General features: G+C 40.0%; 1 protein-coding gene across 13 annotated transcripts in view; it reads right to left on the bottom strand.

The window, feature by feature from the left end:
• The window catches only part of TNIP3 (TNFAIP3 interacting protein 3), a 114,064-nt gene that overhangs the window by 62,936 nt on the left and 25,632 nt on the right, over positions 1 to 25,496 (bottom strand). For 11 of the 13 annotated variants that reach the window (XM_081075715.1, XM_081075711.1, XM_081075705.1 and 8 more), the window contains one exon: positions 11,518 to 11,632. In XM_081075715.1, coding sequence (XP_080931841.1) covers positions 11,518 to 11,632 — 115 coding nt within the window. Of the gene's footprint in view, positions 1 to 11,517; positions 11,633 to 21,315; positions 21,356 to 25,496 lie in introns of those variants that run through there. The other 2 variants (XM_081075716.1, XM_081075707.1) reach the window with 1 other exon arrangement.

Raw genomic sequence — 25,496 nt, forward strand, 5'->3', positions numbered from 1 at the left:
AAAACCACATAAACATAGAAAGATAATTTTTGACAAAGAAGCTAAAAACATACAATGGAGGAAAGACAGCCTCTTCAATAAATGGTGTTGGGAGAATTGGATAGCCACGTGCAAAAGAATGAAACTGGACTGCTATCTGTCACCATGTACCAAAATTAATTCAAAATGGATCAAAGACTTAAGCATAAGACCTGACACAATAAACTGCATAGAAGAAAACGTAGGTACTAAACTTATGAACCTTGGGTTCAAAGAGCATTTTATGAATTTGACTCCAAAGGCAATGGAAGTAAAAGCTAAAATAAATGAATGGAACTATATGAAACTTAAAAGCTTCTGCACGGCAAAAGAAACCATCGACAAAATAAAGAGGCAACCAACTGAATGGGAGAAGATTTTTGCAAATAATGCCTCTGATAAGGGGCTAATATCCAAAATATACAAGGAACTCAAGGAACAAAAAAAAACAAACAACCCAATTGAAAAATGAGCAGAGGACCTGAAGAGACATTTCTCCAAAGAGGACATACAAATGGCAAATAGACATATGAAAAAATGCTCAACATCACTAATCATCAGAGAAATGCAAATAAAAACCACAATGAGATATCACCTCACCCCAGTCAGAATGGCTATCATCAACAAGACAAACAGTAACAAGTGTTGGAGAGGCTGTGGAGAAAAAGGAACCCTCATACACTGTTGGTGGGAATGCAGACTGGTTCAGCCGTTATGGAAGGCAGTGTGGAGGTTCCTCAAAAAATTATGAATAGAATTACCATATGACCCAGCAATCCCTCTCCTGGGTATCTACCCAAAAAACCTGATAACATTTATCCATAAAGACAGGTGTGCTCCAATGTTCATTGCAGCTTTGTTTATGGTGACCAAGACATGGAAACAACCAAAATGTCCTTCGATAGATGAATGGATAAAGAAGTTGTGGTATAGATACACAATGGAATACTATTCGGCGGTAAGAAAAGATGATATAGGAACATTTCTGACAACATGGATGGATCTTGAGAGTATAATGCTAAGCGAAATAAGTCAGACAGAAAAAGCAGAGAAGGATTTCACTGATATGTGGTATATAAACCAAAAACAACTAAAGAACAAGACAAACAAATGAGAAACAAAAACTCATAGACACAGACAACAGTTTAGTGGTTACCAGAAGGTAAGGGGGGTGGGGGTGGAAGATGAGGGTAAGGGGGATCAAATACATGGTGATGGAAGGAGAACTGACTCTGGGTGGTGAACACACAATGGGATTTATAGATGATGTAATGCAGAATTGTACCCCTGAAATCTACATAATTTCACTAACAATTGTCTCCCCAATAAATTAGAAAAAAGATACAATATAACCTATTCCTTACCTCTTCACCACCCTGCTCCCCACCCCGACCAAAAAGTAGATAAAGGTTTTATGGTCAGAGGGAAAGTGAGAAAAGAATCAGGGAGAAAGTACCTGATTGTTGTGAGTCCTCCTGAGGAATCTGAGCCCTCCTCCGCTGTGTCCAGGGACAAACCCATCATCTACGGACAGCTGATTGGACATCAGAGAGCAGAGAGAGCTGCAGCGTTACCCCTGGGTTAAACTGGAGAAGGGGCAAGTCTTAAGAGAATCTCTCTGCATCTCTGTGGCACAAAGTGGAAACTTTGTGGCATGTCTAGGCAGAGAGGTCCTGACAGACAGCCCAGTCCCAGAGTGGTGTGCAAGCAGAGCCAGAAATTTCCTGTGTTCCTGAGAAGGACGCACAAATGGTTACGTAAAGTTTCATGGATTTAAGGATGCTTCACTGTTCAGTTGAGGAGGATGTAGTGTTTGCCACGTGGGCCTGAGGACAGGAGACAAGATGAATGAACTGGAAGCTCAGTGACTGCCAGGGAGGATGCAGGCCAGTGAAAGCCATAAGCAGCAGATTACACCTGTGCTAAAGGCAGGATAAGACGTAGATGATTGGAGCCCAGACACCTTTATCCTAAAGATACCAGAAAAACAGGCTGTCCAAATACATCTGAATTGTAGATACACAGTGAATGTTTTAAGTATGTCCCATGCAATATTTTGTTGTTTGTCTAAAATTTATATTTAACTGAACAGCCTATGTTTTGATTTGCCACATCTGACAACCCTACCCTACCTGGATTTCTCCGCAAAACCTGCTTCCCAGACCATAGGTGAGAAGGAGAGGAGAGCATTCCTGCATATGCCTACACTGAAAATACAAATTGCCTGAGAAAACATAGTGTGGCTGAGATTTCCTACACTCAGCTGGATTAAATTATCTTCTAAAAGACAGGACTGGGGTCCTAGCTTTAAACTCATCTTAAAAACCAAAGGCTGCTTGAAAACCAAGGAAAATTATAATTTTGTGCGCGAGTTCTGTGGTTTGGCACATTTGATCTGCTTCAGTTGGAACTTCACAACCGCCCTGTGAGGTCATCAGGGGAAGTATCATTGATGTCAACAAGGATGAAGTTGAAATTCAGAGACATTAAGTGACGTGCCCAAGGTCACAACTTGACAAGTGGGTGACTGAACCCACTCCAGAACTCAGTCCTCCTGGCTTATTTACCCCAAAGAACCTTTTACCTATGTGGCGAGACATGAATAGCATAGCTGAAAATCACTGGACAACACATTTACTCATCTGACACAGCAGCCTGAGCCATTAAGGAATATAATTCAGGCAAGGTTCAAGCAAATTGAGCTTTCTTAAGGACTGGATATGACTAGCTTGATATGACTGAGGTCCTTTTGAGACAAAATTGTAACCAATTGCCACCACTGCTTACCTAGAGACTAAATTCTACTGCCACTGACTAGTGGTCAGAAAAGAGAAGCCTTGAAAAAGTGTAACCCTGTGTGTTAATGTAAATTTTGTCCTCTTTTCTGATCACTCAATATCAGCACAGATCCCTTGTTTTTCTCTTGAACTTTGAGTATGTGTTGCCCTCACCGTCATTCATGGGCGCTTCTTACAGTAAATATCGATTAGGGACCGTGGACTGGGTACTGTGCTAGGTACTGGGGTATAAAGATGAGCAGACATGTCTTTCACGTAGTTTCTGTTTTTAGAATATCAAATCTGAAGATTAGAGGGACCTCTCCACTGGTGATAAAAATCCTTTCTGCACTTCATAATCATTAAGTGATTAGCTTAGACACCTCAGGTCAGAGACGCTACTTTCTTCCTGAGACAGCACATTTCAACATCATGTCCTTAGATTTAGATACTACTTGTAAACAACCAAAAACTGTACTTATGTATAATAATGAAGAAAGAGCACATGCAGATAAAGATGGTCTAAAAACAGTGGGAGGCTATGGAGATGACTCAGTGGAAACACATGATACAAATACTGTGTGTTGTCTAAAAATGAACCTGGCTCAAGAGAAAATTTCTCAATATGCTAGCCTGAAAAATTGCAAACACGGGTAACTGATCTTTAGTGGTTAAAAAAAAATTATTCTATAAATTAAATCTTCCTTGCTGGAGAAAAAAGGAAAATAATCGATCTCATGTTTTTGCTGCTTATCCCAGAGTCCCATAGGAAAACATATTTACATACTTTGTAGGCCAATCCTCTCTCTCCCCACAAATACAAAATAAGGTGAACAGAGTCTGGCACGACATTTCATCTAGAAGGTAGATGCTGGGATAACATGAGCAACCTTCTGTGAGAACTGACAGTGCCCATTTTGCTAACACTCTTCCCACACCCACTAGAGAAATTGTTTCTAACCAAACTAGAAATGAGGAGGCTTGCTTGACAAAGACTTGTAAAAGTATTAGATTTCAAAACCCAGCTTGGATTTGGAAGTCGCTATGAGAGGCCCGAGTCCTGCCACAAAGCTAAACAGATCAAGAACCTAAAGAACACACTTGCTAACTATTTCTTACGAATGTGCTATTCACTGCATCTCCCACCCAAGCCAAACATCTTGCTTCCTTAATATGGTCACGAGTTTACAAATTTCTTAACGCAGAGCCTTATGTTATTCTTCTTTTTGCATAACAAGGAAGACATACCTAAAGTTTTTTTTGTTGTTGTTTTCTTTGTTTTTTGTTTTCAAATTTACTTGCTGAAGTCATACAAGTCTTGGAGAAGACAACCAAAAGCAGAGTCGTAATTCTAACAGTAAGGATAGTACTTTTGCTGCAGGTGCCTGTTCAGTAGAAACCCTGAGACTCCCGAATTCTCTTTCTTCTCTTTCTTCTCTTCGCAGACTCCAGGGTGCCTTGCGTTCTTCTAATCAGTTAAAAATTATAAATCTATTATAATTTCCACCCAGATGTCACTCTTCACTTCCAGGCTTGGTGGCTTCCTCCTCCACCCTCAGTGGTGTTGTGCTGCTCCCCTGGCCATCCAAGTGACCTGATCTGGAGCTGCCAGGATTCTGACTTTCACTGACGTGGAGGAATTGTCTGCCACCTACTGCTCACATCTTCCAAAGGACAACAACCTGCATCTTTCATCTCCGGTGGAACCTGGGGAATTATCTGCCACCTACTGCTCACATCTTCCAAAGGACAACAACCTGCATCTTTCATCTCGGGTGGAATCCTTCCAGGGGTGCAACAGACAACTTCTGAGTAAGAAAGGAAGTCCTGCTCAAAAGTGTCTCCTATTTATCTACCAAGAGGGAGCCTGTTTATTGCCTCACTTCTCCAGTCTTGTAGAACCTTCTGTCCAACAAAAGGGTGCCTCTCCAAAGTTAGGAAGAGCTCCTGTCTCCCTTCTTTTTTCAGAGTTTTAATTCTTGTGTCTTAGAGTCTGATTTTAGCTTACAGACTGTGTCTCTTTTCCTGTGGTGCCTGCTGATATACTTGACTATCAAACAGGGTTCAAGGTGGGCATACACAGCAAGGTCACCTCCTGTGGACATACACCTGATAGCCATGCGTAGTGGAAGCCTTCAACATCTTCATAATGAATGGAAGGAGGAACATGTCACACGTTAGCCATGGGATTAACCGAACTCTATGGGGATATTTTGGGAAATACAACCTGGCCTCTTCATGCACTTATCCATTTAGTTTTGTCGTGTGAATATACACTCAGAACTAGAAAACTAAAAACTAACAGCTGAACTCATAGTTAAGAGAAGGATACATAGCTCAATGAAAGGACTTCACTCACGCTGCCGCTGTGCGTTTCAGATATAACGAGTCGCAGCAGCTGCCTTCTCCTTTTCAGGGAACAGGCAGGCAGTTTTTCTAGCCAATTATTCAAACATTCCCAGTGAAAAGGAAAACGATTCTCACAGAACAACAACACTTTTTTTTCTAACAACAAAAAAGGATCAAAACATTCCACAGCTACCATCATTGAAATTAGATAATGGGATTCAAAGAGGAGGCCAGCCATTGTATGGAAAAAACTAAGAAAATTTTGAGTCTCAGCTAATCCTACAATAGTAATAATAATAATAATAATAATAATAATAATAATAATAATGCATTTGTTTAGCTTTTTATACTTACAGAGTGCTTTCCTATTTTCACTCACTTTATATTCTTGTCAAAACCCATTTTACAGATGAGAAAACAAGATTTTAATCATAATTTAATTTTGATAAAGAATAGCAAGTTTAACTTTCATAAAAAGGGAAATAAGAAAATGGAAACGGGACCTTATTTTTTTTTCAACAATGTGGTTACAGAAAACGTGTGTCAACTTACTGTAGTTTGCAAGAAGTTTTTCCCTGATAATCTTTCACCATGTCATAAATTCACATTATTCTCTGAACCTTCCAAAGCATTTTCCCAAGGCTTTTTCCCTTGAGAAGAATGTCCAGCTCTAGAATGTGTCCCGGTCACTGGAAAATCCTCCCTCAATTTGCACCAATGTTATTAAAAGCCTAGTTCTGGTGCTGTCTCTTAAAATCAGAAAAGCAAAATCGAATCCAAAGACAAGACAGAGTTCGTACCAGTTTAATTAGGGGAGACCTTCTTACAGTTTGGACACTTTGTTCCCTCTCCCAATCTACATCCTTGTTTCCAGGCGTTGCTGGGAAAGGACTTCTTTGTCTCCGAAATACATTTCAAGCCTCCTATCACTTTCTTTTGTATTTGAAGACATACAACTATGGGGTCATAAATTAATGTAACATATTAATTTTCTCACAGTACCTATTAGGACCATGGCTTGGCTTAGTGTAACTTCCATTTAACACTCAGTTTGGAATCTTTTTACTATTTTCACTTAAGCAATTATTTTTCCTTTGCCTACAAGACTTTCCATGTCCTTTGTTCTCCAACTTTCTACTTCAATGCTCCCAAAATATTGCAATAGACTGGTAGAGTCTTCATGTTCATCAATAATGTTTTTCGATTTCCTCAAAGCAATGAGTCAGTCTGTTCATTTTCTCTTGTAGTAATTCTCCCTCTTTACTTATTCTCGGCAAAGATGGTTGAGCAAGATGGGAACTTGACATATGTCTCAGGCCCATTCATTAAGTCATAGTTCTTTTATTCAGCAACACTCTTCCTGTGTCACAAAGTCATAAAGACATTCATTTCCTGTTTCTGGAAAGGGAGTCACCTTACTATTCACTTCACTCAGTGGAAAACAGAAGATGCCCTCTACCATCCCTGACATTGGCTCGCACTTGTCTCCTCAAAAAGAAATTTTCTTGCACTGTTACCGGTTCTGTCAGTATCTCAGTGAGAATGTAGAGTTTTTGTTTTGTTATGAATGCAGGATTTCCTTCTGCAGAGTGCCACTGTGCCAACAGTAATTCAGCAGCGATTCCAGCTGGAAACGACGCTATATTTACGTAAGGAATCAAATACCGGTATTTAAAGTTTCTTTCAGATGACAGTTGAGGAGGGTGTGCCAGAAGTCTGTTAGGATGAAGAGAGATGCCCAGGGGCTGTTCCTGGGAGACCTTACTCTAGTAGAGAGGTAAAGGCACAATGGCTTGATCCAAGGCTGATGCTTCAAGCCCAGAAAGGAGGGGTTACTCTGACAACAGTGTCATTCCTGGTACCAGCGTGACCTCTGGCCAAGTCACCACATGGTCCAAGCGAGGTGAGGGTTTCCATTAAGACTGAACAGTATGTGGTGAAAAATCATAGCACAAGCAACTGCACAGTCTTTGAAAGGATTATGGGATGGCTAGGACATAAGGTTCATTGCGGGAAGTGGCAGATTTTACACAAAGCTTCACTTCCTATCCTGACACTAGAACTTTACAACTTTGTGAAATTAGGCAACATTTTCCAATTTCTATGAACCTTGGTTTCCTCATCTGAAAAATTAGGATAAAGAGAGCAATATTTAAGTTTCAATTTCAATGAAATATAAAATATTTACCCCCACACCTGTTATGGTAGGTACCCAACAATTATTAGATCTTCTTTCTAATGTTTTGTTTTAAACGTACGTAGGGACTAGATCATGGAGCACTTTATAGATCAAAACAAGGTATCTGGACTTTATGATGTAGGTAAAAGGAACCTACTTTTCATGTTTAGGCACTTGCACATTATCAAGATTCATGTTGGTAATTGTGAGTTAGTGTGAAGCAAATCTGAGGAAGGGCAGCCAGTTAGGCCTGTCTTGGGGGTAGTCTAGGCAAAAGATCATGAAAATTTGGACTATGGCATAGTAGTAAGAATGAAGGGAAAGGAATAAAGTCCAAAGATAGTATGAAGGTAGAATAGGCACTAGCCTGAGAATCCAGGGTGAAGGAGAGATAGTGCCGTTCTATGAATGGCGTCCCCCGAAGTTATTTATGCAGCAAGTGGCCCTGGAAGAATCCAGGATTATGCCCGAATTTGGACGACTGGGTGGATAATAATTCATTCACCAATGTAGGAGAGGTAGAGAGGGAAAACGAGCTGATTTAGCAGGAAAGATAATGAATTCACTTTAGAAAGTGCTGAGTGAAATGCATGTGCACGTAGAAGGAAGTACATGTGTCTGGAGTCATCAGCATACGGTGTGTGTTTAATGAGCCAAAGGCTATGTACAGATCCCCGGGTAACACTGCCATAGCACAGGCCGGCTACGTGACAAGGAAAGATCCAAGAGAGAAGGGAGGCGACGAGGGGTTAATAGTACAGATGCCAGGGGAGTCGGGCATTTGAATAAGTACATAGTGTCAAATGCAAGTGACAGGACACGTGAAAAACCTGATGAAAAGGACCATTGGATTTATCGAGATAGAGCTTGTCAGTGGTGGAATGAGGGGCTGGAAAGTCTTGGATACCGCGATCAATAAGCTTGGCTATGACGTGTGAGTCAGAACATTACCCGTAAAATCACATGGGGCCTTACACATGTGGAAAAGTCGAGGAGAGGTGAGCATACGGTGAGCTGGGCAGAGGTGACGAGATATCGAGGACACAGGAGCCGAGCCCACACCCTGGTAGCGATGGCCTCACGGCGGGGAGGCTTTCCCACCCAGCTCGGGCCTCACACCACTCAGCTCACTTCAGGGCTACGTCTCTTCAGTGTCTCTGTGTCCCAATGGCCCCTTCGTGTCTTCCTTAATTTCAGTAAACACTGGACCTCGTCTTGCAGCCTCTCACTCTCTGTAGGTGTCTTTTCCTCGCACTTCATAAGGAAAATTAAAAAAAACATCAGCGAGGAACCTGCTGTCCTTTGGCTGGATGTGTGGAGTGTAGGAAAATGAGCAAATTTCATCAAGGAAGTGATGGGGGAACAGTATCCTAAAGAGAGATACAGGTGTCGATTAAGTCCCCCAAAACAGAGGGAACTAATGACCGAGAGGAGGGCAATGAGGATGTCGACGAGGTCTTCACCGTGTAAGAAGGAGCCCAGACAGAACACAGAATTGGCGGGGAAGTCAGCCCTGAGCGAGAGCCTACTAGAGACTCTGGATCAGGGCGCTAGAGGGGACCGGAATTCTCACAGTTAAGTTTCTTTCTGGGATTAGACAAGGTCTAGAGAAAAGCACGCATTTCCATGACAGAGGAAGTCCTAACTGGAGTTAGAGGGATGTGTATGAAGGTCAGGCGTGGGGGTGTGACGAGGAGGAAGGAAGGGGAGAGAGAAGCCTTCCTTGGCCCAGCCATTAGCAGAAGACGTTTCTAACTCTGAAAAGGAAAATGACTTTTTCAGGGAGAAGTGTTTCTAAATAGGAAAAAATGCATACGTACAGAATACACACAGTACGATCTGTTCATTAAATGAATGGGACAGACCAGGAATCCAGCCCACAGCGAGGCTTCCCTTCTACAGGGAGGTGTCTGCCGTTTTTAGGAACTGGGGTTACAGGTGGTCCAGGTGGACGTAGTAGGCCGCACAGCTGTGACTACCAGGCAGAGTCCCTCGGGGGACCCTCGTGACAAGGAAATACTGGCCACTAAATGAAGAAGAAGGGGAGGAGATCCCCACGATGTCAAATCGCAGCTCTGTCCCTGAGATGAGTGTGGTGGTGTGTATTTTAGTAAAGATGCTTATCTGGATTTTCTTCAAACTATAGTGTACATTTAACAGCACCTATAAAAAGCTTGTGGGGCATGGAAAGCACACTGAAGAGAAAAGGCCGGGACTCAAATTTGTTTCTGGTTTACAAGCCTTGAGAAAGGAGAAATCCTGAGATACTGCTGGCTCCCACCAGAGAAAAGAAAATGTTGAGTTCCATGAACTGGACAAGTTGTAGCCTCTTCCCACAGCCATCACTAGCCAGCTGGACGAGGCCCCCATCCTTTGACTTCACAATTAGCTGTGTGCAGATGAGGACTGTGCTAACCGGGGCTCCGTGGGACTTGCCCATGGAAGGCCCTGCACCGAACACGAGTAAAAGTTATCGTTGCCCAAGAAAGGAGAAGCCCCAGTGGTCACTGGAGAATTCGAAGCGCATTTGGGAAGTCACATTTCACATGCCTGGGTGGCTCTGCATTTGCCCTGAATCAAGAGGAGAATTTCTGAAACAGTCTCCATCTGCCTAGGCCTCTATAAGTGGAGTTGACAAGCGGCAGTGCCTTTGACTGTGTCCACGCTGGGACCATGTGGAGATGGCCAAGCCCCTGGGCAGGACGCTCCCGCCGGGCCTCTTACCCCGGAGCCAGGTGGGAGCTATGGTCCTCACATGTGGGTCGGTGGGCAGGCCCTTCGCCAGTGATTGCACTCAGGTTGCCAGTGTGAAGAGACTACACACTTAGGTCTAACAGTATTTAATGATTCCATGCAGCTTTCTGTCCCATGCAGTAATCAAAGACGGAAGACATTTGAAAATAAGGAGACAGTTTAATGAGTATAACCTAGAGATCTAATTTCTGTTGAACAATACATGTAGAAGGCACTAGTTCCTTAAGTTTCTCTCTGAAATTACTGGAGGGAAAAGGTTCAAATTTGGAAAGGCTTTTTTCTTTTGTTGTTACCATGGCTAAATGTAATGCATTTATTTATTATTCAGCAAAGTCTATGGCAGAAACTCTTTGAATATTAGCTTGTGAAGAATTGAAAGTATTAGGAACTTGCCAAAAGAAAAATTTTTTAAATGAATGAAAGGAAGAGGTACAGTGGTAGACACAACATATTAAGTGAAAAGGGATAAGTTTAACAAACTGTGTGTGTGTGTGTGTGTGTGTGTGTGTGTGTGTAAGAGAAACACAGACTTGAAATGCTAAGAGACTCTTTAGGGGTGGTGGAGATTTCAGAGATTTCAGAAGCACATCTACGTTTAGTGAGGCCTGAGGCTTATACAATTCCAGGGCCTTCTTTTATAGAAAAAGATATAGATTTGTGAAGGCAAATTAGGTACAATAGTAAATCCTTGTCCATTCGCTCCACAGTAAATCTGTCTCTACATGATTTTTATAGTTTTCTGTGCTAACTTTTCCACAACAAGCACGAATTATAATGAACCAAAGTAGAAGTGTCACTTATGCAGATTTTTTAAATGTCAGACCTGCTCTCAAGTGTACTTACATTACATTTTTTTGAAATCATCATAGACAGTTTTCACTTGGGAGGGCTACAGAGCTGAACACTTTATGTTGTCATTTATGTCATTTATGATGCATTTCTATAAAGTCATCCACAAAATCCCTAACTTGAGCTTACCCTTAAATTTTATTTGCTTACATAGAGCCCCACAGACAAATATCTTGAAACGAGGAAATTCAAACCACGCTTTTAATCAGGAAAACCTTGTTTGTTCTTTTTAAAATGGACAGGAGCTGTGCTGATTTTAGTAACCCAGTGTAAATAGGTTTATGGGTTACTTCCTCCTGAAAAAGGAGTAGTCACTGTATTAAACATTTTAATTGCATGGGCTCCTCCTCGCTTTCCTGTAGTGACAATTGCCTGGTGTCACCCTTTAAACTGCAAAGTACTTCTGCCAAGGGTTTCTTTAGTAACAGGAAGTGACTGTGTAAGAGAACTTCACACTGGTTAGCTTTATTGTCTCAGCATCAAGGAAGAACATTACTGTAAGTGATTGGGGGACTGTCCCCATAGTTCTCCTCGGTGAACACACTGCTGAAGGGTGCTTTGAGACAAACTAGAAAGACGGTGTCTTCTTACCTGTAGAGAATGTGAACTTCTGTGACTCGGCGTGGCCCCTGCGGCGACCCCTCTGGGATCAGCACTCCTCTCAATCAGATCCAGGATTTGATTGTCCAGCTCCATGCTTTCACATCTGCCCAAGGGGACATGGGAAAGTCACATTTTATAAAGGTAATGAGGAATTCTTCAAGGGGACAATGAGCTTGTGAATTGCACGGAAGTGTTATTTGTGTATGGTTGGTAAGCTCTAGCATCCACCATCTCTCCTCTCATTTTGGAGTCACTTAGTCCAGGTCCTAAGTATTGAAAGAATACTGGAGCTTACTTTTTACTTACCTGCACACTTATACAAAGTGATAGAGTAAGACGCAGGTAAGTTTAGGGATTCTCACAGTCTATAACAATGACCAGGACTGAGCACGTACAGGAAGCCGGCATTTCACACATTTTCTCACTCAGCGGGCACAACCATCTACTGAAACATCAGTATTCCCTGCATTTTACAGATGAGCAAACTAGGGCTTAGGAAGTTCACCGCCTCACTAAGTTACACGATGCTTTCGAGTTGAACACAACAACGGGACTGGGAAAATAATGTTCCATTGTGAGGCTGTGAGTAGGGCTAGTGATCACATAGGTACGATGGCTAGTTCAGGGCCAGAAATGTAGGTGCTCAACATCGGGACCACCGTTACTATCCTGAGAGCCTGGCACAGTTACCACACATTCTAACAAATGAGTTTGGAAAATAGGAACCATAAATTTAGTGTATTGCTGAAAACAAAACAAAACAAAACAACTCAAAAAGCACAAAACCATTTCAATTTGGTTCAAAAGATAATCAAAAAATTTAGTCACACCTAGGGTAAAAGCCAGCCTTGTCACTTACTTGGGTTTATAATATCTTAGTAAATCTTTGAGATTATTCTTCAATATAAGAGTTTAGTAGATGAAAATAGTTTTACATTTTGTTTCTAATTAGTGAACTTCATTACATTTCATTAGTGTCAATTGGTCGTAGACTTATTTTACAGAAGAAAATGGTGTTTATCAAGGTTTATTTGTTTCCTACACTATTACTAAAATCTTAATTTTTTGGAGGCCTCAAAATTCTGACATTGAGTGGCAGAATTAAAATTGGTAAACTCTGTTTCTTTTTTAAAACACTAAATAATTGTATATAGCATCGTTATATTCCTAATATGTATAACACTATGACCCAAGTTTTGGTGTAGAGTAAATAAAAAGAAAACCACTCAAGCAAACTTGTCAACACAAGCAGAACAAATCCTAAATAATTTTGCCTTAGTTTTCCTGGGTACATATTATCCCCGCCTTGGGACCCAGTCCCTGATTCTACTTGGCTACTAAGCGAGGATTATGGCTCCAGCAACCTATGTTCTGGGCCTGCCCCTTAATCATCCTTATTTTCCAGATAAGAAAATTGAGCCTCAGTGAGGTTAAGTCCCTTTTCTTCAGGCCATTTGGTTTACAAGGGGCAGAGTAAGGATGTACTCTGAAGCCAGTGGTGCTTTTTACCATGGGGCTGTTGGTGATTTTAGGAGTTGTTGATACAGCAGGACCATCAAGAGCTGTGTAGTTCACAAATAATTGGGTTTAGATTTTCTATTTTGATGGACATTTCTGCTTTAATTCCAAAGAAAATGACTTTCTATTGCCCACAATTGAAATGTAGAGGACTTCCAGTCAGAGGTTAGGTCAGGCTCGGGAGACAGGCTATGAGGATCAGATGTTTCACCCACACCTGTCTTTTATGAGGCTCCTTCTTTTTTCTAGGTTGTGAGTTCTTGGCAAAGATCCATGGATGGGATTCAGGGGTCCATGAATCATTCCAAATGAAATTAAATACAAAGTAACGTATGTGTTATATGCTCCTTGACTCTTTCTGAAGAGAGGGTCTATAGTTTTCATCAAATTCTTGACTTCCCCCAAAAAGCTAAAAAATCACTGACCCAACTTAGGTTATTGTCATGAGTGACCACTTTAAAATCACATCTCATTGTGGCTTTTTGTCTAAGTATATACTTTATTTTTTTTTACCATGGAGGAACTATGAAAATCCAGAAATGACTCTTTGAATCAAACAGTATTACTAAAATCTTAATTTTTGGTGGCCTCCTTACTAAATTGCAAGTGAACAGAGAATTTAGAAGCAATATTGTTAGGCTAAGGGTTCTTTGAGATGAGGGTGATAGAATTCAGTGAAGTCCAGTAAATTCCTGTTGGACTCTTGGCTGATTCATCACTTAGTTTAACTTACGTGGATATCAATCTCCTGGTTACCATCCATCCTTCCTACCCTTCACTCACAAGAACAAATCAACATGGAAAATAAGTAGAAATGATGTTAGTATGAATTAGATTTTATCAATAGGATAATAGGTTCAGCCAATGTGACACTGAAACATTTTTTTTTTAATATTTCCCCTAAGTTATGTATGATGTGTGAGCTGTTTTCCCCTAAACTACCATCGGGAAGTCATGATCTGCCCAGTAACCCAGGCAGGAACCAGAGAGAACGGGAAGAGGTGAACAGGCTGCAGGATTATCCAGGGCCCTCAGACTTTTATTACATACGCAGGGGTCTCCAGTACAGAGTCTTTTAAAAAATTGCCCAGTAACGCACACAATACAGCTTATCTTTGAATGTCATTGTTTGGTAGGCTCATCCAAGGATTATTTAGTTATGTAAATGTTATTATTTGATTAGAGCTTAGACATTATTAATTTGTAGACTTCTGTCTGGTAAAAAACAAAAAAACAAAACAAGAGAAAAAGAGATAATCTCCCAGGTTATTGTTTACTGCCTTGTAGGGCATTAACCAGTTTTGTATCTACTCTAACTATCTTATTCTAACATTTCTTTATTAAATTGCCTGCAAATACCCAACTCTTCAAATGCTCTTTGAATGAGCCTTCTTTCTGGATACCTCATTAATTAATGAGTTGAATTATAACAGTGGACATATGTATGTTTTATATTTGTTTGATAGTTATGTTTTTAGCTTTTTGTGCATTGCGTGTTAACCCTGCTGGAGGTCTATACCTTAAGACCCTTGAATTTCCTGTTGTTGGTAGTGACTGGATTTGGTTGTGAGCATACACCCCAAATCCATCAAACTTGGTTTGGATGGTTACATGCTATGGTTAGCTCATTACTACTGACAAGAAGTACAATTTCCTGAAGAAATAATCACACTCAATAGACAGATAACCACAATCTTGGAAATAACTGAAGATGATTTTGTTTGTCTCCTGCATTTAGAAGACAGAGAAATGAGGCCTGGAGGGATTACATGAGAGAGCAAAGCCCGGGCAAGAATTGGGGTCTTTCGTGTGCTTTCCGCAGACACTCGCCCACCTCAAGTGTCCATGTTTCCTCCCAGCCTGCTGCCAATGTCACCTTTAAGGCTTTGATCGTACGTCATAAGCCAAGCCTCTTCAGGGGAGATGCTAGAGAACACAGCACATTTTCAAGTATAAGACAAGGAAAAATCAATAGCCGGTTCTTCTAGAATGGCAATGCCTCCAGATGTTCAAAGACCAGGAATTGTAGCCTTTGGTGACTCAGAATGAGAAGTGTTGTCTGAAACACCACCACCAGGCAGCAATGTTTAGGTTTTCCTTTGGTTGTTAGGATTAGTGCCCTGAGTATGCTCCTGGCTACTCAGGGGAGAAACAAATTACTCAGGAAAGGAAGCACTCTGTGTATCTTTTAGATGAACAAGTCCTGGGGTCTTAATTATTTTAGTAAAGAGGAACTTTGTGGTTTCAGAAAGAGTAGTAGGAGAGAAGAGCTTCGCTCAGAGAATTGTTAATGTAGTGCTGGCCTTTAGCAACAATAAATATTTCTAGAGTTTCACTCAAGGTTATGTGGTTTAATAATTTAGATAAGTGTCTAAAACGGTCTTTGCCTGTCTGAAACGAAAACTGGGAGGATGGGGACATTTCTTATAAATATGGACTCTGTTTTCCCCAATCTGCATTCTCTGCTGGATCCCCGTTTATTTCCTCTCTGCTGTTGTGATGTGCCAGGTCACTGTTGCCAGTGCCCCAGCCAAAACTCTGTGGCTCCCCCGGGAGGAACATGGGCTGGAGCCGGCTGGAGCAGAGAACGGGAGCAGCTGTAGGTGCTGTTCAGGCCGCGGATGGTGAGCGAAGTTCTAGAAACCACTTCTACAGCTGTCCACTGGGACAGTTTTGGCCTCCTCCTGGAATGCGCTGCACAGGTACAACCCTCCCATCCCAAGGGCAGAGCAACAGACCCAGATCGGTATTGTATCTGCAAATACACAGTTTGACAGAGATATTCCAAGACATGCACCTTGGCTTTTTGCCTGGCTACATGTTAGCCACGCTGTAGTTCACACCTTAACTGTGGGAGGCACACTGAACCCTATTACGTGGGATGTTCCCACTATGCATTTCCACAGCCACCTGCGTTCCCCCATTATGCAGCGTGTTACACTTCATCGTGATGGCGTGTTCATACACATGTGTCCTCTAGTAGATTACAAAGCCCTGGAGACAGGGGCAGGATGCTTATTCTTGTATCTCCAGAGCCTCAGGGTGATTTGAAATATCTGCCAAGGGAACAAGTAGTTGAGAACAACTAGATCTGAGGTCAGCAAGGATAGCAGTGCCCTGAAGCAGGAGAAGCTCCTAGTAAGAAGCTACGCGTGGGCTGCTGCTCCGCTTCAGCTGCAGCTGTCCAGGGGACCCACGGGATTTCATCATCCTCGTCTCAATACAGCTGCCTCTGGGCAAAGGAGCTGACAAAGGCATAAGGGTGATGAGAACTGGAACAGGACACACCCTTCTGCGACCGGCCATTGGGCTTCACGGGAAGCAGGGGTGTGGAAGCGTTTGGGAATAGAGAAGTCCTTTGCAATCAATCTCCTGGAATTACATATATGCACAGTCAGGTTGATATCCGGAAGGAAACATAATAAGGCTAAAACCTTATCCAAAGGCAAGAATTAACCACAATTCTCTCCTAACAAGCTCTCTGAGTTATTAATAAGAGAAAAATGACATCCTTTTAGACCTCATGGCTGGGCTGAGCCTCAAGATCAAGGTGGGTGAAGACGTGAGTTTCTCTACACTGAGGAGCAGGGACTCTTATATGGAAAAGGGAGGAAAATGAAGAAATCACGCAAACATTGCTACTCTCCCTGCCATTCAAATGACACCGAATGTACGCTTGACAGGGATATGCAAACGACACAGCTTGATAGCTTCATGGGCCAGTAGGGTGTTTTTGTTGTTATTGTTGTTTTAATATATCATCAGTGTTGTTTATTTAAAATTTCATTCTCTCTCGAAGACTATGAAAAAGTCAATAATCTTAAAGATGGAGGTGATAGGAAACATACTTCTGAGCCAGCATTAGAAACAAGTCAATTTTTCAAGTCGGGGAAACCTCAGCACTGACTCTAATATCTGTATCAGCTGGTTAATATTTTTGCACCATTTCTCCGCAGCGCAAATAAACTCATTGATTTAGTGATGAACATCTGGAGAACAGAATTAAACTAGCTATACATGCACAGAAAATCATATATTTTATTGCTACTGTTGAAGGGTGGCAAAATATGCCAGACCCAAGCGTGCCACTTCAACATAAGGATTTTCCTGAGCTAATAGCACTTGAAAAAGAGCAGATGAAGGAAGAGTGTTCTGATCTTTTCTTCCTGCCAATGGGAGGTAAAACTCCAGTGTGAAAGATACTTCTCCTGTACCAGGAGCAAAGGAACATTCTAGTCATCAAGCATGCGAGAATTCTGCACAAATAGACCTGGTTACAATAATTCTTATCTTCCTTTAGCGTCACCCATATATGTTTTACTTTTCCACAAAAGCTTCTTTTGTTCAACCTAGTATAAGAGCACTTAGGTTGTGGGTTTTTTTTTTTTTGGGGGGGGGTCTTCATTTCTATAGGAAGATTCCCATGTCATAGAAAACTTAAATTTGTATGCTTTTCTCTTGTGAAACTGTCTTTGGTTACAGAGTCCCAGTCAAGACCTAAGATGAGTAGGGAAAATAATTGTTTTTCTGTCACTAAAAAGGATTTATTCCCCAAAAAGAAAGGATCACAATTTTGTGTGATCCGTGGCACAATGAGCCATGAGCATACTGCTAGAGAAAAGAATTTTTTTCCCTTATAATGTTCTTGGCAATAAGCATTTCAACAGGAACATTAAATAATATGTTTTACAGTTGTGTCTATATCAAAAAAGCAAGGGTATAAGTTAGGTCTCATCTGATAGATCCACATTTTTATGTCAAGTATAGTTTTTTTTTTAACTTATCAAACTGTATCTCTACACAATACCAAGTTATGACATCGTCTAGGAAGATTGGAAGACCAAATTTTGAGTCATGTCTAGTAATTATAATATTTTCCCAAATATCACAGTGATATCTATTGACTATGAATAGATAGTGAATTTAGGTAAAAATTACCAGAAATAAAACAATATCATCTTAAAACTATTCTCTTAAATCAATATTGTTTAAGCTAAATTTCTTTGGGACATATATTTGAAAGGACTTTTTTAAGGAACAGCATTAATAAAATAACTTTATTGAAATTCTTTTAAATTATAGCAAAAATGATGAGGAAGAGAGGTTTTTAATAACTATGTGTGAAGTATTAAGTAATTTAGATACCATATACTTGGGAGCTGTATAATATTTTTATAATAGTAGAAATAGTTTACCTTTGTGTTTAATTGATCATTAAATACTGTTTACCTAAACTGTCAGTTTAAATGTGAGTTTTTCACAGATGTTTTGGAATTTCATTTCTAGATATAAGTCTTGATTTAATCTATCAGCAGGTTTGTAGATTTGGGTTCGCAGCAACACGTACAAAGGTACAGAGCCAAGAGAAGACTGACAAGTGACATGCATGCCAGTCTCAATCTACACCTGATTCGTCTATGGGTGTTGAGGAAATAATGGAATGAATGATGAAGACATCCCCTCTGCGTGAGTTTTTTGAGAGATTTCAAAACAGCTTTACCAAAAGTCACAAACTGAGATATGGCAACTTAATGTCTTTTTAAATCTTCTGATAGCATATTCCCAGTTCTTTCTCCCAGCTGATTAAAGTGCGAGTCATCTTTTGCCAGATCCCTTGCATTAGCTTTGTCAGAGGTTAACATGCTGACTCAAATCAAGATCAGTTATTATAATGTGTAGAGTAATCCTATGTATTTAAGGCGAAGGCTTCTGAAAACCTTCTACAGAGACCTCAATCGGTTCATTTGCAGGTGGAAATGTTGCATTATTGAATGATGCCTCTAGAGGGCACTCTGCATTCAGTTCCGGTGAACATGGTTTCTGATCATTGCAAAGGTTTTCATTTTGAATTTTGAGTTCAGGAGAGAAAGGGGACAATTGTGTGGTGTACACATGTGTAGTAATTGTAGTTAAGTTATTTTGTGTTATTTTAAAACTTTTGATAAAAATTGTATTTCTTTTTAATCGTTTTTTTTATGTTGTACTCATTGTTTAATATTGATGTAACATATTTACACTAAATAGCTTTCTTCCTATTGGAGGTGGCAAGTTGATTTTGTTAAAGATTTCAGTAGTCCATATTCATTCTTTTTTTTTTTTTTTGCGGTGTTTGTATGGATGTGAAATTGATGAGCTTAGAATTTCTTTTTGTGCCAGAAATTAAGAAGTATTCAAAGAATTTGTTAAAAATGGGACAATTTAAATCAAGATAAATAATAAGAATGCATTACAACTTGTTAAATGAAATAGGAATTTGCTAAATTATACTTATAAAAATGTTAAATAAATACCAATGGAGACAGGAAACTTCTTTATATTGGAATGCCTACTAATAAATGGAGAAAAAATTATGGTATTAAGAAATCACTACTTGGCAGCCATCATAGTAATAATTCAAATGAGAAATATCAATGGATGCTAAAACTGGTGGCTGAAAGTTTGATGAGGAGTAAGTATTTACACAATTTCATAGGATCTCCCTCCCCCAATACTTAGTGAATACTAAAGGAAATGTTACAAATAACTTTATATTGGATTATCTTGGCAGACAATAATCAAATGATAAAATAATTTGTAATGAGAAAAATCCAAATTGACCATCTGATAGGATGCATTTAAAAAACATAGCTTTACATCTGTGATATTCCTGCCAAAAATGCATGATCTGAATCTAATTATGAGGAAACATTAACAAAAGCAAATTGAGAGACATTCTACTGAACATCAGGCCTATAATTTTCTAAAGTGTCAGGTCACGAAGGTCAAGCAAAGACTGGGGAGCTATACAAGCTTGAAAGAGCCCAAACACCTTGAAAACGGATGGCAATTTATTATCCTGAAATGGACCTTTTTTCCCTGTGAATGACACGAACAAGATAACTGGGGAAAAACTGAATGGGTTTGAGGACTAGATGGTTGTCTTGCATCAGTGTTCATTTTGTGATTTTGATGTGAAAGGGATCAGAATATGCCACCCCCTAACAGGGCACTTTGACATAAGGATTATTTTGAGCTGAAGGCAATTAAGACTCAACAAATGCATCCCCTGATCTCCCTATGGCATGACATAAATTGTCCTTTGAGGAAGTGGCATGAATATTGCCCCTCTCCTGTACCAGGATGAGAAGAGCGACTCTTAGCACTAAGATGAGTCTGCATGAGTGACCCTTACTAAAGTCTCTCATCTTCCATCGGTTCCTCCATGCATCTCCTAGTCACTTCCCTACGGGTCATTGTTCCTTGGAGCCCAAACCCTCTTCCTTTTGTTAAGAAGGTTATATGATCTCCCAAGTCTGCTTCTTTGAGTTTCATTTTTTTTTTCTCCTGTGAACACCCCTGCAAATAAACATGTTAATAAATGTGTTTTCCCTTTTTTCTGTGAGTCAGTCTTTGTCAGCAGATTAGCAAGCCCCTGACCCTAAGGTACCTAAGGGTACTAAGGGTAGAGGAAAAGTTTTTCCTCCCTGATTGATGGCTATCTTATGGTTACTTGAGAGAATGTTCTTGATTGTAGGAAAAGCACATTAAATCATTCAATGGTAACTTACTTCTGAATGGCTCAGGGAGGAAAAAGATCCTTGTACACTTTTTAGAAATTTTTGGTAAGTTTGGAATTATTTTAAAACTTAAAATGTACTTAAATACTAAACCTTAAAAATAAAATTTGATTTGACACTTAAATTATCTTTTGCTCAACGTAGCAATCATTTTATTAAAAATGAAATTAACATTCCATTATGTAGCAGAAACTAAAATGGAAACCAATAAATCTTCTTTGAGATTTGTGAAATTAGGGTGAAGCAAAACAAAGAAAAGATAATTTAGTGTATTGTTTTGCTTCTCTAAAAGAATGTGGAAGAAGAGCATTTGTGTGAATCAATTAACTCTGATGTTTTCTGTTCCAGCCCAAGGATTCCAGAAAATAAAATGAGCTATTTCCATATGACATTCAAAGCCCAAATAGGAAAAAAATGAAAACATAGAATAAACAAACAAAACCCCAAAACCTAGAGAAAACTTTTGTTCTATAGTGGCTGGCATTTTACTCTCCCCCAGCCCCTACCCTCACTCCCATACCCCCCCCCCCATGGATGTAGAATAAACATAAAAGCTCAGCTGAAATCTTCAGATTACGGGAGACTGCTTTTGGAAACATGCGTTAGTACCCAAAGCCATGCACAGTAGAAAGAAACTAAAACCCAGAAAGACTTTTTATCAATTAATTCAATGAATAATTCTTTAAAACTTTTTGGTGGAATGCCCACTAACCTTCAGAACCAAGCAAGCCTGTATCCTCATGATTTAGGGTGAGATTCCAAAAGAAAGAAATGTGCATAAAAGGGGATATTTTCCCCTTAATTATTTACTTTTGTTATGCAATTATACAACCTTTGACATCAGAGAACACTGCTGATATTTAAAGTGGACTTTTATCACAGTATTATTTTTTTGACAAAAGCTATAAAAGAAAACTATGGACCTTGTCTATTTATTTCTGACTATAGAGAGTGGATCATTTATTCCTAAGTGAAATGGAAAAAAATACTGGCTGCTTTTTGTTTGTTTTTAAATGCCAAACCATTTAATTCAGATGGGAATTATCCAGGGTCATGAGTAAGTGAAAACCAGAAAAGTGAATGTTACTTGGTATAAAATCGTTTTTTGTTCTTCATCTATCTTTGCAGAATTGACATAAAAACAACTTTAGAATTTGTATAAACGCAACTATGCAAGATTAGAAGAGGAATTCCTAAAGCTGATAAGTTGGATAACTGGCACCAGAAGCAAATGTCACAGAGAACTGGCATTCCAGAGATCAGATGGGGAACTAATGACGTTGGATGGGATGGTGGGGGTAGCATTCCGAGCAAAAACAGGGACAGGCTGGTGGGTGAGGTGACAGTGTTTTGATAAGTGCCGACCGGTTGGCTGGGAACCAGTGGCATCCTACTAAAGAAATGACACTCACCCACACTCATCTGTCGCATGTTGAAATGGGCACAAATACGCATCCACCGGGCCAGGCTAGCCCCAGAGATGGCAGAACTCACTGACTGAGCCGGGCACTGCACCAGCTGCTGTCTGTGCTGTGCCTCTTTCAGTCCATAGAAGGCCTTTGTGAGGTGGGAACCGCCTACCCCGGCAGAGTGAGGAGACGGAGGCTCAGAGATGACACACCTGGCAGCTCTCCCCAGTACATGGGTGTCGATTGCCAAAGATAAATGATCAGAACAGGTCAACTAGTGATACTAGTAGAGGTAAATTTAATAAATAATTCTGTATTCCATAACAAGGATGGTTTAAAAAAAAAAAAAAACAGTAAGCACAGGAAGAGCCATATACACGATTTGGTCTTGAAGACCTAAAACTCAGGAAATAGTATAAGAAGTAACTGTGTGTGGGTGACTGTAATGGAGAGCTTAACACAAATTCAGAATTCCGTTGAGGTTTGCAAAACCAAAGAATTGGTCAGACTTATTTGTAGAAAAATGAAATTACAAAATACCCAGGGGAAAGTATTTAGTTTTGACGATGAAAAAAAAAATAATTGCTTGAAAACATATACATTCATATTGACTATAAATATGAATACCTGACAAAGTCAAGTCTCAGCAAATACTGAATCAACTAATAGGGATAAGAAGTATTTTAATCTTTTGTAATAAAGACTTGTATAATAATTTTATCATACAACTTCAATGTAGGCTATTTAGAATACAGTCATAGTGGATATACTCTATTTTCCTTATATGCACATATGTATTTTTGTTAATTGGGATTAGGGGTATGTTTAGTAAATATAAATATAAAGTTTTACTTTTTCTGATGAAGGTATTGTCAGAGTATTAAAGGCCTTTCCTTTAGTCAGAAGAGCCATGGATAGAATAGGAATTCAACTGAAAGCACTCAAGAACAAACACAAACAGACTCGGCTCAAAGTATGCAGCTTTAATGAACTTTAATAAAGTAGAACGTTTAAGTGCACCAAAGACAGGCAAAAACCAGCTAGAAGGCAGTGAGGCTCCTGGGAAATGTACAAGTTGGACTCACAAAGGACGAGCAGTGGTGTTCACCGTTAGGACACTTGATTTTCCACTTATTGTTGAAGATTTGGAGTATTCCTTAACATCTAAGGCCAAGCTCAAGTACACATAGGATTGATTCTAAGTCTAGCTGTGAAGAGAACCAACAACAAATTGGGACTCACCCAAGAATTCTGAGGGAATTTGAGAGAAAAATGTAGGAATCTTCCTCAAAATAAAGTTAACTACCGTGAAAGAGAAAGAGGATTGCTAACATTATTTTAATTAATAAGAAGAGCCATATAAGAAAGTCAAAAGGCTTATCAGTGAGCAGTGGCATTTCATGATATGGATTCACTAATATGAAAGTAAACTATGGAAAGAAAAGTTTCGATGAGGACAAATCTTGCTTGGCTGAAAAATATACATGTGAAAACTTCACTAAGATTATTGACCCAGGCAATTTTTAAAACTGAGTACATATAAAAATGTTTTGTCATGCTTTTAAAAATAGATTCCAGGAAAGAACTAAAAGGTATGGATAATAGACATATTTCTAGGTGAGTATAAATACTTGGTTTGTCTCAGAGACTTGGGCTGGGAAATATCTCATTTTGTGTTTTTTTTTTTTTTTTCGTTTTATAAATTGCAGGATAGAGAATGTAAACAATGACATTTTTAAAGCCTTTTAAACCAAAATGCTAAATCAAAAGAAGTGAACCATAGGGAAGATACACAAGCTTATGGGAATAGGCTAAAAAGTAGTACATGACCTTCATGGTGAATAATTGTATTCGGAGAAAACATAACCCAAAACATATATATCTGATACTATGGCCTCAACTTTCAGCTTCAAAGAAGTTTACCAGACACTGCAGTGTTCGCTTAGGAATACATTCTCCCAGCGCTACGGAGGTAAAAAAGCAAAACAAAAAATGACTACATTTTACCATTTAACCAATAGGTATTGAACATCTGGTAGTTCCAGACACTCTTCTTGGTGGTGGGCACATTATGTGAATGAACAAGGCAGGAAAAAAGAAAGCTCTGCTCTCGTGCAGCTGACATTCTAGGATTTCTTGAAACCAATGACGACTAATATTATCCTGCCTCTGAACAAACTTACAGTGAATTTGCTGTCAAGTCAACTACTAATCACGTCTCAGAAGACCTATGCGGGCCAGCTATGCTGATCAAGACCATTAACTGCCTTGAGGTAACTAAAAATGTAGTATAACTGGAAAATATAAGTAGGTTCAAAGAGAGTGTTCACAAAATCATGGATATGAGAACAACTCCTCTGAAAAGTGACTCTGGTCTGCAATGTGACCCTAACGTTTTACGTCATTAAATACACACATAGCTCTGAGGTATTTTCAGTTTTTAAAATAAAATGAAGAATTGGGAAGAGTACTATGAAAGACATGATCTTAATATGTGAAACTCTTAAGGAGATCCTTTATAAAGCGTGTAGAGCCTCTGTGATGGCTAGAGATACAAAGTTGCAAAAGAAATTAAGAAGTTTATCAACTTTAAAACCAAACAAACAAAAAGACTTGAGAGAATGCAGATGCAATATTCTGGCCGGCCCACCTGGAAGCATTGTGCAAGGATAAGAGGAGATGGCTAGGTCGAACCAAAGAAACAAAGTCAGAAAAAGAAGATCTAGAGGAAAGGAAACCTAGAAGCGCTCATGAAAATGGGGAGCGGCACAGCCTGGGGGCACCAGTAAGGGGTGAATGCACAAGCTAAGAAAAGTTTAGTAAAATATTTGTACTCTCAATAGGCTATTGTGCTTATACATACATCAGTAAGGCTCGCTGTGAAATTGACAGCTCTTTTCATTTAGAAGTAAAAGAACTGGGGCAGGGGGCTCTAAGCTTAGAAATATCCCTGCCTGGCAGAGGGAAATAGGCAGAGAAGACAAGGCCCCCACACGTCCTGGCCCTGAATTGGGGTCAGTGGAATAGAAAAGCAAGGCAACTGGGAACCCATGATTAAAGATTTCACCCCGCAACAAGCTGAGAGATGTGAGATAAAATTTATACCTGAACTGATTTTTATCTCCCAAATTCCCCCGTACTCAGCGGGAGCAGACTGGGTGGCTGGAGAAGAATGTTTCAGAGGAGAGCAAACAGGTCACGTCAACCCAAACTACAATGTCCAGAGCAGAAGTGTCCCTCCAACACCCTCAGGTAAGATAAGAAACGAAAGAAGCTTAATCTTTCCGAGGTGGCATCAGGGCAGGTCGCTTGTCAGGGGAGCTGCCTGACTTGCTGTGTGAAGCACCTCCCTCAGGAGACAAGGGAAGGCTGGGTGTCACCCATTCTCCCCTCTAAGCCAGCAGCTGTCTTGTGGGCTGCACCTGTTTCTCAAGTACACAAAGGCACTCCAGGGGCCAGCGGTGCCCAGGTGTCCCCTCAAAAA

This window comes from Rhinolophus hipposideros (genome assembly GCF_964194185.1).
Source record: "Rhinolophus hipposideros genome assembly, chromosome: 16".
Taxonomy (NCBI): Eukaryota; Metazoa; Chordata; class Mammalia; order Chiroptera; family Rhinolophidae; genus Rhinolophus; species Rhinolophus hipposideros.